Here is an 11,049-nt window from a genome sequence, read left to right as displayed (position 1 = left end):
ACGCACCCCCCTCCAAACTCACTGGAGGTCCCTGCAAGGGACGCGGGGGTAGCCTTGGCCAAGCGTATGCGGGGCCCCCCGGGGACGCTGACCGCGTGCCCGTCCACCTCCTTGCGTGTGTCCGGAACGACGGCGTGGAACTTACCCCACCGCACCCTGGCCTTGCCGTCGCTGCGGGTGGGGATTGGGGCAGTGCACGAAGACCATTACGGGCAGGCTGACAGGCTTGCCGGCTGACAGGCGAGCGAGAGCCTTGCGAATCCCAGAGCCGCCTCCCGGCAGGCTTCCCGTCCTGACCCTGCCACCCACCCGGAGAAGCCGGGCGGCCGCACGATGGGCACGAAGCGGTGACCCCATCGCACGTGCTGCCCCACATTGTAGGTGCGCTGGCGCAGGACGTTGTCTGTGGAGCGCGTGCGGTAGCCGTTCATCTGGTGTAAGGGTGGCGTGATGGGGTTGAAGCGGTTGAGAGCGGGTGGTGCCGGCCAGAGCCTGGCATGTGGTGTGGCCGTGAGGCCACGGCGAGTATCGAATCGCAGCTCAGCCAGAAGCATAGGCACTCTCGGTACGCATGCTTCACGAGGAGAAGGCCGGCAGGCCTAAGGCCTCTCCCCCCTTGCTCCGTCGCCAGGGCACCCCAACAGCAGCCTGGGCAAGCCACCCCACGCTGTGGGGGCAGGCCCCTCTGATACCTCCCCCACCCACCCCAAAGAATGCCCCTCCCCGCGCTCCCTCACTATGACCACGATCTCGGAGCCAAGGTCCGAGTCCACGCCCCCCGGCTCCAACCAGTTGGCCAGCGGCGACCTGGCGTCGATGACGTGGCGCACATCCACGGGCAGCCGCAGGTTCAGGCGGTCCGCGCCGGTGTTGTACCCGACCTGTCATTTTGGTGGAGTTGGCAATGTATTCAGCACAGCACGGGCGACAAGGGCCTGCCCCGACTGCACCTCACAACCTCCCCCCAGTCCTGGTCCCCAGCACAACCCACCGCCGTCCTTTCCTCCACGATATCAACCCCCCCAAACCAACATAACTCACATCCAGGCGGTGCTGCGTGAAGGTGGGCAGCAGCGGGTCGCGCTGCTGGTCCTCCAGCCTGCACCAGCGGTAGAGGATGAAGTGCACCACCACCTCCACCATCTGATTGGGGTAGGTGTCGCCCACGCGCGCCACCAGCTCCAGCGCGCCTCCCCGCGTCCAGCTCACGCACAGGCTGTCCGACACAACCAGCGTGTTCTCGCCCAGCAGCGGGTAGGGCACGGTCTTCAGCGCACGGCTGACCACGGCGTGCGAGACCTCCGAGGCCGGCGCGGACGGCACGTCCTTCTGCCGCCGCAGGTCGTGGAAGCTGTGCGAGGTTGTTTGGAGGGGGTGGGTGGGTTGGGGAAGATGGACGGGAGCGTCCTCGCCTTGTAAAGAGGGGTTCAGGGTGCGCCCCCGAACAGGGACATGATGGTGTGCAGCAGGAGCAATGGACTGAATCTGCACTGTGGCTGCATGGACAGGGAACTCTTGCAGGTCTCTGCAATCCAGAGGATCGTAGGTGCCGAAGCAGCATGACCCACACATGCTATCGGACCCCCAGAGTCTGACGACCCGGCATCCCACACCAGCTCACTGCGTGAGGTCGACACCATAGTGCTTGTTGGTTTCCGAGCCCTCGGGCCGCATGATGATGGGCAGGAACTGCTCGCCCCAGTGCAGCTCGTGCGGCAGGTAGGAGCGGCGAGCCATGAAGGGGTTGCCAAACTGAAGGGTTTGAAGGGGGAGAGTGGTGAGGGGAGAGGGATCTAGGACACAGTCGGAGCGCAAAGGCACAGGGACGCACGGGCTGCAGCAGCAAACGAGTAGGCGCAAGCATGGCGGGTCCTGCTGCTCTTGGCACGGAGCACGGGGTCCGCTGCCTGTAGTCTGGTGTACATAGTCTCCAGCCGCCACCCTGGCTGTCCACCAAATGGTGAAGGTGCTCCCAGCTGAAGGCCTCGCCAGGTCCCAGCTCGGCATGATCTGATCCCACCCGCCGGGACCCATCCCTTCAAACGCTGTGCCATTCCCTGCCCCTTTCCAGTCTGCCCGACCATTCGACCCGCCAGCTCACCTCTGTGGTTCCCTCAAAAGTCACCACGATCTCCGCATTCAGGCTGGTCAGGCTGTCGTGGGTGTGGCCGCAGAGGGGTGACCGCTCGTCGATGGTGTGCTCAATGATGAGGGGCAGCAGCAGCATGCCGTCGATATATCCGATGTCCAGCGCCTCGCAACGTACTGCATGGAGGCATGGGTACGTTTGGGTGTGTATTGTATGGGATGGGGAACCATCTAGGTTCAGGTGAGCACGCCGTCCCAAGCAGCAGCCGTGCGCCCGCTCGAGAGCGCTCCAGGGACAACAGCGGCTGAGAGCACCTGGCCCCATGCAGAATCGACTTGCAGCAACCCTGAAGACACCAATCTCAGCGAAGGATCCCTTCCCCCGACTGCGCACGTCCCGGCCCCCACCTGGAATCTTCTCGCCCTCGGCTGTCACCCGGCCGGAGCCCCAGGTGTATAAGAAGGTCTTGACATGAGGTTCCACTACCTACGAGATCAGTGGCAGGTTTTGAGGGTACTGCCAGGATGCAAGCTAGGTGCCCACAAGGGCTGACGGCATCGTAGGCCAAGCATGCGCGCCCAATCAAGCCCAGCCCCGCATGGAGGGGCGCCACACCCAACCCAATGCCCCAGCAACCCCTCGTCGCCAAACCCACAGACCTGTGTGCGTCGGATGTCGGCGATGCGGAACATGAGCTTCAGGGTGCCGTCCCGCCTGGCTATGGACGCGCGGTCGCTCATGTAGATGGAGCGGCCGCGGTAGTGCGGGTGCGAGATGCGCGCAAACATGATGCCAACGACCATGGCGCCGAGGAGGACCGAGAGAATGCCCTGGACCACAATCATGACGGAGACGGGCCAGCAGTTCTGAGGACCCGTATTGCCATATCCTGCGCGAGGGGGGGAATGGGCGGTCAGGTGGGTGGAGGTTGGGCATGAGTGAATGGCTGGGCGAGCGACACACAGGCGGGAATCGACGAGGTGGGGAGATGGACTGAGGTAAAATTGGGAAGGCATCAGGAAAAGATGGAGGGTGCCAGGCAGGGAAAGGGGCTTGGTGATGGCTCCTATGTGTAAACGTCTCTGTGAGCTTCCTGAGCGCTGGTAGCGCCCGTGCCTCGTTCCATAAGCCACCAGGCTCTGTACGTCCCCCAGCAGGCTGTCTTGACTGCCCCCCCCTCCCCCCGGGGGGGAAGGACTCCTACACCACAGCGAAATCCATGCACCCACGCACCTACAGTCATCTGCGTCACCACGGCAAACACCCAGGCCTCCACGAAGCTGTCGGCGCCGTAGATGCAGCCCGGCTTGAATCGGACCAGCAGGTAGTAGAGGGAACCCCAGCTCCAGAAGAAGAGCTGGTAGATGATGAAGAAGGCGAGGATCAACACCCGCGTCTTGTTTTGGACGATGGAGATGAACGAGTCTGCGTCGAGGGAGCGAGGCATAGAACTCAGGGGCGCTGAGAGCTCCATTTCTTCTCAGAGCGAACGACAAGCTCCTTGCTTTGTAGGAATTCCTTGAGCATCCCTGTGGCTATGAGGGAAAAGGAGCAAGCAGTACGTAGGAGACAACCCATGCTGCAGCTGTGCGCGCCTCAGGTGCTCACCTCGGATCCAGAGGTGTAGGTTGATGTTGCTGCCACTGAAAACAACCCGTGAACGACCGGCGTGCCTGCAGCAGGGAGATGGAGATGAGGTGCAGCTGTGCTTCAGGTGACCAGGAGTCCCAGAGAGGTCGCCACTTCCCAGGACAGTGCCTCGGAAAACCTGACCGGGCTTCGCCACTGCGCCCGTCATGTAAGGACCCTGGGCGCGGGGTGAGTACCCATGAAACCCCACTGCACAGCACCACCCTGAACTTCTCACCTCCCGGCCTCCACCAGGGAGGGCAGCTGCCTGCGATCCCTCTCGATCTGCTCCTGTCCGGTCCCATTGTTGTTGGCTACATTGCGACGCAGACCCTTGCAGAGCAGGATGTCGCGGAGCGCTAACAATCTGTCCCTGTGATGCAAGGTCGCGATTCAATGTCCCGTGAGTGCATGGGCGTTCCTGGGAAGAGCATGTATACCCCAGGTTGGGGGTTTGGAGGGCCAGCACAGGGCTGCACCGGACGCTGGCCTGGCCTGTCTCCCTGCTGCTGCCTCTACCACCCCTGCCTCCCACTCGCCCCCCGGATGCCAGCACCAGCGCTCACTTGAAGCTTGGAGACGACAGGCGTCTGGGGGCATAGCCCGTGTCTTCCTGCGGCCATGCCCTGCTGAGCAGAGACCTCAAGGCGGAGCCCCCAGTCCGACTGGTGCTGACGTCGTTCTGACGCGAGGCTTCGTCGGAGGGAACGACTGTCGTCTCCATCTGGCGTCAGCTGGCCAGCAGCGAGACGGTCAGATCATCCTCAGCCATGTCGAGGAATGGGTGTGGTTTGCCGCCAGGGCCCACGCTCTAAGACACGAGTACCAGCTCACGAACCCCCTTACGGAATGAAATTGACAGGATGTATTCTAATGATACCTTACGGAGGTCGTTGCTGTTTGTGATCACCCCACCAGCGTGCCTTCACATGTTGAGCTGGAATCCTTCGTCGTGACCGATCTGAGTGTCTTGGTCGACGGAGTCAAAGCAGGCTCGAGGGATTCTTCGCTGCAGGATCGCCGGGAAGCTTGCGCAGGACCCATATTTCTGCAGCATTGCACCATGAGCACACATACCTAGACACGATTTCGTGTGTCTCTGAGACACGCATGGGCTGGGAGCTCACCAGACTGCGCTGCCCAAGTTGAGGCTCATGCAGCCGCTCCCATCTAGGCATGATGTCCATCGCGCAGTTCATCGACTCAATGGGGGAACACACCCTCTGATGCAGCGTCCCGTGCCGACCTGCCGCCACGTTGGCTGCTGACTGCCTGTGCCATGGGCGACGGCATAGGCCGAGCACTGGCCGGCGAAGCTGGGTACCAGCGCCTGATCCGCCTGGTAGGCCGCGCCTTCTATGCGGGGGAGTGTCCCCCCCCCGTCGCCATCGACCCAGACGCCCTCCTGCCCCCCACCGTGTCCCGCTTCAGCAAGGTGGGTGGGTGAGGGACTTGACCCCCTCGCCTCCCTGCCCCACTGCCCCCTTGCCCTCCTCCCTGCCTCTCGCCAAGGTGAACGCCATGGGATTCCCCCCCCCGCTCCAGTTCTCCTTCGCGGGGCTGGGGGTGCTGCTGCTGGACTACCTGGCCACGCGCGCGGACGGGTACTGCGACGAGGTCACGGTGTGCGAGGACACGCGTCTGTCCCAGAAGCAGGTCCGCCGCGCCCTCAAGTACCTGGAGGATGCGGGCCTGGTGCGCTGCGACGTGGTCAAGTACAGCCTGGCCAGGGACAAGGAGCCGTCCGACGACCCGGAGGTCGCCGCGCGGCGGCGCGTGGAGACCCACGCCTTCTGGGCGGTGGACTACCCGCGCGTGAAGGATGCGCTGCGCCTGCGCCTAGCCCTCATGCGCGAGGCACTGCGCAAGCAGGTGTGTGTGCGCCGGGTTGGGCAGGCGCCTGCGTGGGTCGGGCGGGCACGCTGCGTGGGTCGGGCGGGCACGCTGCGTGGAGGAAGAGGTGAATCGGAGGCCTGGCTGCAGTTGCAGTCCCTACCCAAGGATGAGGGCCGGCGGCAGCGTGATTCCCTCCTGTGTGACCCGCTGTTGGGCTGGCCTCGCCGCCTCAGCGTCCCCTCTGCAGAGCCCCCCTCGCCGTGCCACTGCAGGCCGAAGACACAGACGTACTACAGCAGTAAATCTGTCCGCGCTGCGGCGCGCAGGCCTCCTCGCTGGACGCCGTGCGGCTGCTGGACCCGAGAACGGTGCGCGCGAGGAATGGGGGGGGAGGGGGTTGGGGGGGGGGCCAATGGTGTATCGAAGCGATGTTCGAGTGGAGGAGTCCGCCTTGGCATGCCCAGGGAATGGAGCGTCTGTGCGCATCGGGGCAAGCCAGGTCGTTTCAGGGAAGCACCAGCAGACAGGGGAGCCCGGATATGATGGCGCAAGCCGAACCCGGCCACACCCAAAGCTCCCACCCCACCGCACCCCTCTACCAATCCTGCAGGGCACGTTCTTGTGCGAGGAGTGTGGCGCCGAGCTGGAGCAGCGGGCGGCCGGCGACTCTCAGGCCGGCGGCCCTGGGGGATCTGCAGCCGGGAACAAAGCGCGGCAGGCGGCGGCCAAGGCGCTGCAGGCGGCGTTTGAGCGGCAGCTGGCCCCGCTCATAGAGCAGCTGGAGAGGATAAAGGACGCGGACCCCCCGGACCCCGGCAGTCTGCAGGTGACCACGCGGCGGGGCGATCGGATGTTGAAGGGCAGGGGTGTGGAGGCGGCCAGCATTCTTTCAAACAGGGGTGCAGGAGGCGGGTACGAGAGGATCTTTGGCCCCCAAGGACCGGCACCACATGCCACTGCGGAGGCGCACTGCCTTGTTTTCCCCTCCTTCCTCCCCATCCCAGCTGTTTCATCAGGTTCCTGACCGTGCACTCTGTCTGCATGCTCTCCTCGCCACTTTGGACACACACACACACACACCGCCCCTCCCCAATGGTATACCAGGACTGGTTCCTGGCCCAGCGCGACGCAGCCCAGCGGCGCAAGGCCAGCCTGGAGGGGGCGCGGCGCCGCGCGGCGGGGGCGGGCGGCGCGGGCGCGGGCGAGGACGGCGCCGGCGACCTCTCCGTCGACCAATTCATGGACCTGGTGGATGTGGCCAGCGTGGAGGTGGGTCTTTCCTTCTCAGTGACTGACCAACGGCAGGCTGCGTGGGGGGGGTGGTGCCGGAGCAATCGAGCTGTTCAGGGGCGGGCCCCTGGGTGGGTGTCGGCATCGATTGAATCCCGGTCCTGGTCCGGCGCAAGTCTTCCTCGGCTACGCTTCCACAAAGCCGCAATACCCATACCTACATGGGCTCGGGATCCATCGGGGCTGTACCTCGATGGGTTTTCCTGCCGTGGCCCTGCCGGAGATCTTTTACCCTGGCTCAGCACGTCTACCAAGGAACAACCTGAACCCCCACCCTCCGTCCCCTCCAGGTGAAGATCGGCCAGGGCAGCAGCGCCACCGGGCCGGGCCAGGCGCTCCTCCCAGGCAAGGAGCTGCCGGCATGGTTCCGCAGGCCCGAGCAGGAGGGCGCCGGCGCCGACGCCGCCACGGCGTCGGCCGCTGCGGAGGACGAGGCGCGCAGGCGCCAGATCGAGGCGGCCTACGTCGCTCAGTACATGGAGTCTGTCAGGCTGGCCGGGCTGGCGGGGCGGGGCGGACGTCGGCGCCTTGGCCGCAGGAGACTCTCCAGGTGACACATGGTGGCGACCAGTGTTGCTGCATACTTGGGTCGCACATCCCCAACATGCCTGGCACAGGGATGCAGGGGCCCTCCCCTCAAGCTCCACCCCCAGTCATACCGACAGATGCAAAGCGGGTGAAGCTGGAAGATGTGAAAGGCGAAGCGGTGGCAAAGGCAGAAGCGGAGGCCAACGATGCGGAGGAGGCTGCCGCTGCAGTGCAGGCCGACTTTGACTGGGAGGACATGTGACGGTGGTGCAGGCGTCGGCTTCCCTCTTCTGGCCATGGAAGGGGGCCGCACCACTGAACGGCGTGGGCCTGTAAGTCTGTCCACAGGAGCTGGCAGTGGGCAGAAGGGCAACCGCATGTGTGAAAGGCATGCAATTATGTGATGTGCGTGCTGCGGCTCGAAACATCTCCCACGGGCATACTGATCGGGGAGCGGAGCTCCTTACTTCTCGCACCACAAGCATGCACGCATCCTGTGACAAATCTATACGATGGGGAAGGACGCCAAGAAGTCGAAAAAGTCCAAGCGATCCAAGGAGAAGAAGGAGAAACGCAGGCGTCGTGACTCTAGTGACGACTCGAGTTCCGACGAGGATGCACGCAAGCAGAACAAGAACGAGAAGCTGGTGGGTGCGGGCATTATATTGCGTGTTATGGTGTCAGGCGCAGGGTCGCCTGCACTTGTTTGGTTGTGGGGAGCAGCGCTTCCGTGGTGGAGTCCAGGCCTGCTGCCTGGTGTGGAGATGCAGCAGTTACTCACCTTGCCAGTCTGTCCCCCTTCTCGCGCCAACAGATCCAGAGAATTGTGGAGCATCAGAAGAAGCACAAGAAGGTGGACTCGGAGTACACGGATGAGGCCAATCCCTTCGGCGACCCAAACTTCTCCAAGCCCTTTGTGTGGGGCAAGAAGATCGAGAAGCAGATTGCTGAGGGCGTGGATGTCCGGGAAATGTCGGCCAAGGCCGAGGCCAAGAGGCATCAGAGCCGGCTGGTGGGTTGAGGACCGAGTATGGGTTTTGGTTGGGGCATTGGCACCTACTCCACCAGTGCGGAGGCAGAGGGGCGTGTGGGAGGCTCCGTCGGGGGCCGCAGTGCCCGAATAGTGTAGCGGTCCCAATGCAAGGGGCGCATCTTCACTGTTTACAAGATGCGGATTGGATGCTGGTTGTCCCTGCCTCTCAGTTTCATTGCCTTGCACGAAGCAACCGGATATGCAGCTGCATCCCGCCCATACGGATAAGCTCTGCACTTTCGCAGGACATTGCCTCACCTCCCCTGCCCCCACTCCTCCCCCCCCCCCACCCCGACAGGAGGAGGCGGAGAAGGTGAAGAAGCGGCAGGAGCAGCGCGAGGCGGAGCGCGAGGCGATGCAGGCGGAGCTGGAGATGATCCAGCGCGAGCGAGCCGCCGCGGAGGCGGTGGAGCTGGAGCGAAAGCAGGAGGACTTCCTGCTGGAGCAGTCCAAGATGCGGTCCCAGGCCCGGCTGGCGGAGGGGCGGCCACGCGCCGTGGATGCCCTTGCCGCCCTGGTGTACGACCTGCCCGGCGTCGACCCCGCCGAGCTGGACCCGGGGTCGCTGCTGTACGGCCCCGGCGCCACGCTGGGCCTGCTGCGCGAGCTGCGCGCCGACGCGGCCGCCTTCCAGGAGCTGGACCGCGTGGACGCGGGCCGGGCGGCCTTCTGGGCGGCGCTGGAGACGGTGGTGGGGGCGGGGCTGGCCGAGGCGCAGCGGGAGGAGGAGGTCGACCGGGCCAAGGCGCGGGGGGAGCCCACCCCCGCGCAGTATGCGGTGCGCGAAGCCGGCTGGCACGGGTCCATCGAGGCCGACGTCAGGGCCATGCTCGCAGGTGAGGGGGCAGGTTTTGACATGGCGCAGGCGCTGAGGGGTTGATGCGCTCACAGGTGCAATCATGATGGGGTCTGATGGGGACTCGACGCGCACTCCCCCCCTTGCCACGCCCGGCCTGCGTCGCTCATCACCCTTGGAAGTGCCACCCCACCCAGCCTACACGCATGCGCATGCCTGACGCCGCTCCCAAACACGATCTCGGCAGGCAAGACGCTGCGGGAGCTGGGGGACCTGGAGGCCCGCATCGGTGAGCAGCTGGACTCGGGCGAGGCTGCCGACCCGGAGTACTGGCAGGCCGTGCTGACGCGGCTGAGCGTGGAGCGCGCCCGCGCCTTCCTGCGCGAGTTCCACGCCGAAAAGGTGCGGCGCAGCACCGCCGCCATGCTGGCGGAGGTGGACGTCCCCGCGGCCATGGGCTGGGACGGCGCCGCCCAGGAGGAGGGAGGAGGAAGGCGCGGGGGGTGAGGGCGGCGAGCGGGGCGCGGTCTGCGGCCCGGGTCGCTCGCAGAGCCCAGCCTCGCCGGGCGGGCGCGCCGAGGGCGGCGCGCCCGGCGCCGAGCCGGCCCTGGACCCGGAGCTCGAGGTGCTGGCGGCCGTGGACGGCGGGGCTGCAGCCCGTGAGGCCCATCCCGGCGGCAAGCCACCGGTGGCCGGCAGCACTACGACGCCGGCCGCACCGCCGCCGCGCGTCGCGCCGCGGCTCGCGGCAGTGCAGCGGCCGTCCGGCGGGGAGCCCCGCCCCTGGCAGGACGTTCGGGCCGCAGAGGAGCTGGCGGGCACGGCGCCGCCCGCCGGACCCGGCCCGTACAGCCCGCGCGCGATGGACCGCGCGGCTCTGGCCGGGCGTGAGGCGGAGGTGGTGCCCGAGGAGGACGACGCAGCGCTGCTGGCCGCGCTGCGCGCGCAGGTGCGGCATCGCGAGGCGGTGCGCCTGGCGGCTGCGACGGCCGCGGCGGCCGTCGGCGGCGACGCGCTGGGCTCCGGTGGCGACGCCGACCGCCTGTACCGCCAGATGGTGGCGGACCCGCGCGCCGCGGCGGGGCTGCTGGGCGCCACCAACCCGCTGCTGCGCTACGTGGCCGACGCCGCGCCGCAGGCCGGCGAGCAGGCCATGCGGTCGGGGCGGGAGCCGGGCGCCAGCGGCGCGGGAGACACGGCGGAGGAGGCGCGCCTGCGCGCCGCCGCCGGCGCGGCCATGGGCGACCTGGGCACCTCGGGCGACGCGCCCTTTGGTGGCGAGGTGGCGCTGGAGAGCCAGGCGTACTGGTGGCACGAGAAGTACCGCCCGCGCCGGCCCAAGTACTTCAATCGCGTGCACACGGGGTACGAGTGGAACAAGTACAACCAGACGCATTACGATGGTGACAACCCGCCGCCCAAGAGCGTGCAGGTGGGTGAGGGGTGTTGCTGCGGGTGGGGTGCTTTGATAATTTTTTTGGGGGGGTCTGTTCATTCATGGCCTGGCATCTTGCGAGCATTGGGGATGCCTCTCATAGACTGAGGTGGGGAACTGAAAGGCAGGCCAGTGTGTGTGTGTGTGTGTGAGTGTGTGTGTGTGTTAGTGCCGTGCGACACGCCGAGCATATTCCCTCCTTGCCCATCCAAAATGACAGGGCTACAAGTTCAACATCTTCTACCCGGACCTCATCGACAAGTCCAAGTCGCCGGTGTACAAGATCGAGAAGGACCCCAACGCCGTGGCGGGGGAGACCTGCATCCTGCGCTTCACAGCGGGTCCGCCGTACGAGGACATCGCCTTCCGAATCGTCAACAAGGACTGGTGCGCACTTTTGGGGTGTTTGTCAA

At 65.7% G+C, this 11,049-nt stretch overlaps 4 protein-coding genes across 4 annotated transcripts in view; 3 read left to right on the top strand and 1 right to left on the bottom strand.

The window, feature by feature from the left end:
• F751_2801 (ATP-sensitive inward rectifier potassium channel 12) overlaps positions 1-4,830 on the bottom strand; it is a gene marked incomplete at both ends in the record, with an annotated part of 7,175 nt that extends 2,345 nt beyond the window's left edge. The window contains 12 exons of the mRNA XM_011402495.1: positions 23-171; positions 310-431; positions 738-881; positions 1,042-1,351; positions 1,622-1,752; positions 2,102-2,265; positions 2,497-2,575; positions 2,749-2,978; positions 3,323-3,514; positions 3,698-3,762; positions 3,957-4,091; positions 4,796-4,830. Coding sequence (XP_011400797.1) covers positions 23-171; positions 310-431; positions 738-881; positions 1,042-1,351; positions 1,622-1,752; positions 2,102-2,265; positions 2,497-2,575; positions 2,749-2,978; positions 3,323-3,514; positions 3,698-3,762; positions 3,957-4,091; positions 4,796-4,830 — 1,756 coding nt within the window. The remainder of the gene's footprint in view (positions 1-22; positions 172-309; positions 432-737; positions 882-1,041; positions 1,352-1,621; positions 1,753-2,101; positions 2,266-2,496; positions 2,576-2,748; positions 2,979-3,322; positions 3,515-3,697; positions 3,763-3,956; positions 4,092-4,795) is intronic.
• Positions 4,831-4,997: 167 nt separating this feature from the next.
• On the top strand, positions 4,998-7,634 carry F751_2800 (hypothetical protein; the record flags this gene model as incomplete). Its single annotated transcript, XM_011402494.1, has 5 exons — positions 4,998-5,153; positions 5,264-5,590; positions 6,165-6,380; positions 7,135-7,363; positions 7,510-7,634. 5 exons carry the CDS (start codon positions 4,998-5,000, stop codon positions 7,632-7,634), a joined length of 1,053 nt encoding a protein of 350 aa, XP_011400796.1.
• Positions 7,635-7,884: 250 nt separating this feature from the next.
• F751_2799 (Cactin) lies at positions 7,885-9,708 on the top strand (the record flags this gene model as incomplete). The annotated part of the gene is made up of 4 exons (XM_011402493.1): positions 7,885-8,019; positions 8,187-8,384; positions 8,704-9,241; positions 9,449-9,708. 4 exons carry the CDS (start codon positions 7,885-7,887, stop codon positions 9,706-9,708), a joined length of 1,131 nt encoding a protein of 376 aa, XP_011400795.1.
• A 355-nt stretch (positions 9,709-10,063) lies between these two features.
• The window catches only part of F751_2798 (Cactin), a gene marked incomplete at both ends in the record, with an annotated part of 2,021 nt that continues 1,035 nt past the window's right edge, over positions 10,064-11,049 (top strand). Inside the window, 3 exons of the mRNA XM_011402492.1 lie at positions 10,064-10,150; positions 10,256-10,633; positions 10,857-11,023. Of these exons, the coding sequence (XP_011400794.1) occupies positions 10,064-10,150; positions 10,256-10,633; positions 10,857-11,023 (632 nt within the window). The remainder of the gene's footprint in view (positions 10,151-10,255; positions 10,634-10,856; positions 11,024-11,049) is intronic.

Source organism: Auxenochlorella protothecoides, assembly GCF_000733215.1.
Source record: "Auxenochlorella protothecoides strain 0710 unplaced genomic scaffold scaffold3, whole genome shotgun sequence".
NCBI classification, from domain to species: domain Eukaryota; kingdom Viridiplantae; phylum Chlorophyta; class Trebouxiophyceae; order Chlorellales; family Chlorellaceae; genus Auxenochlorella; species Auxenochlorella protothecoides.
Note: the sequence above shows the minus strand (reverse complement) of the source record. Positions and strands in the feature narration are given on the sequence as shown.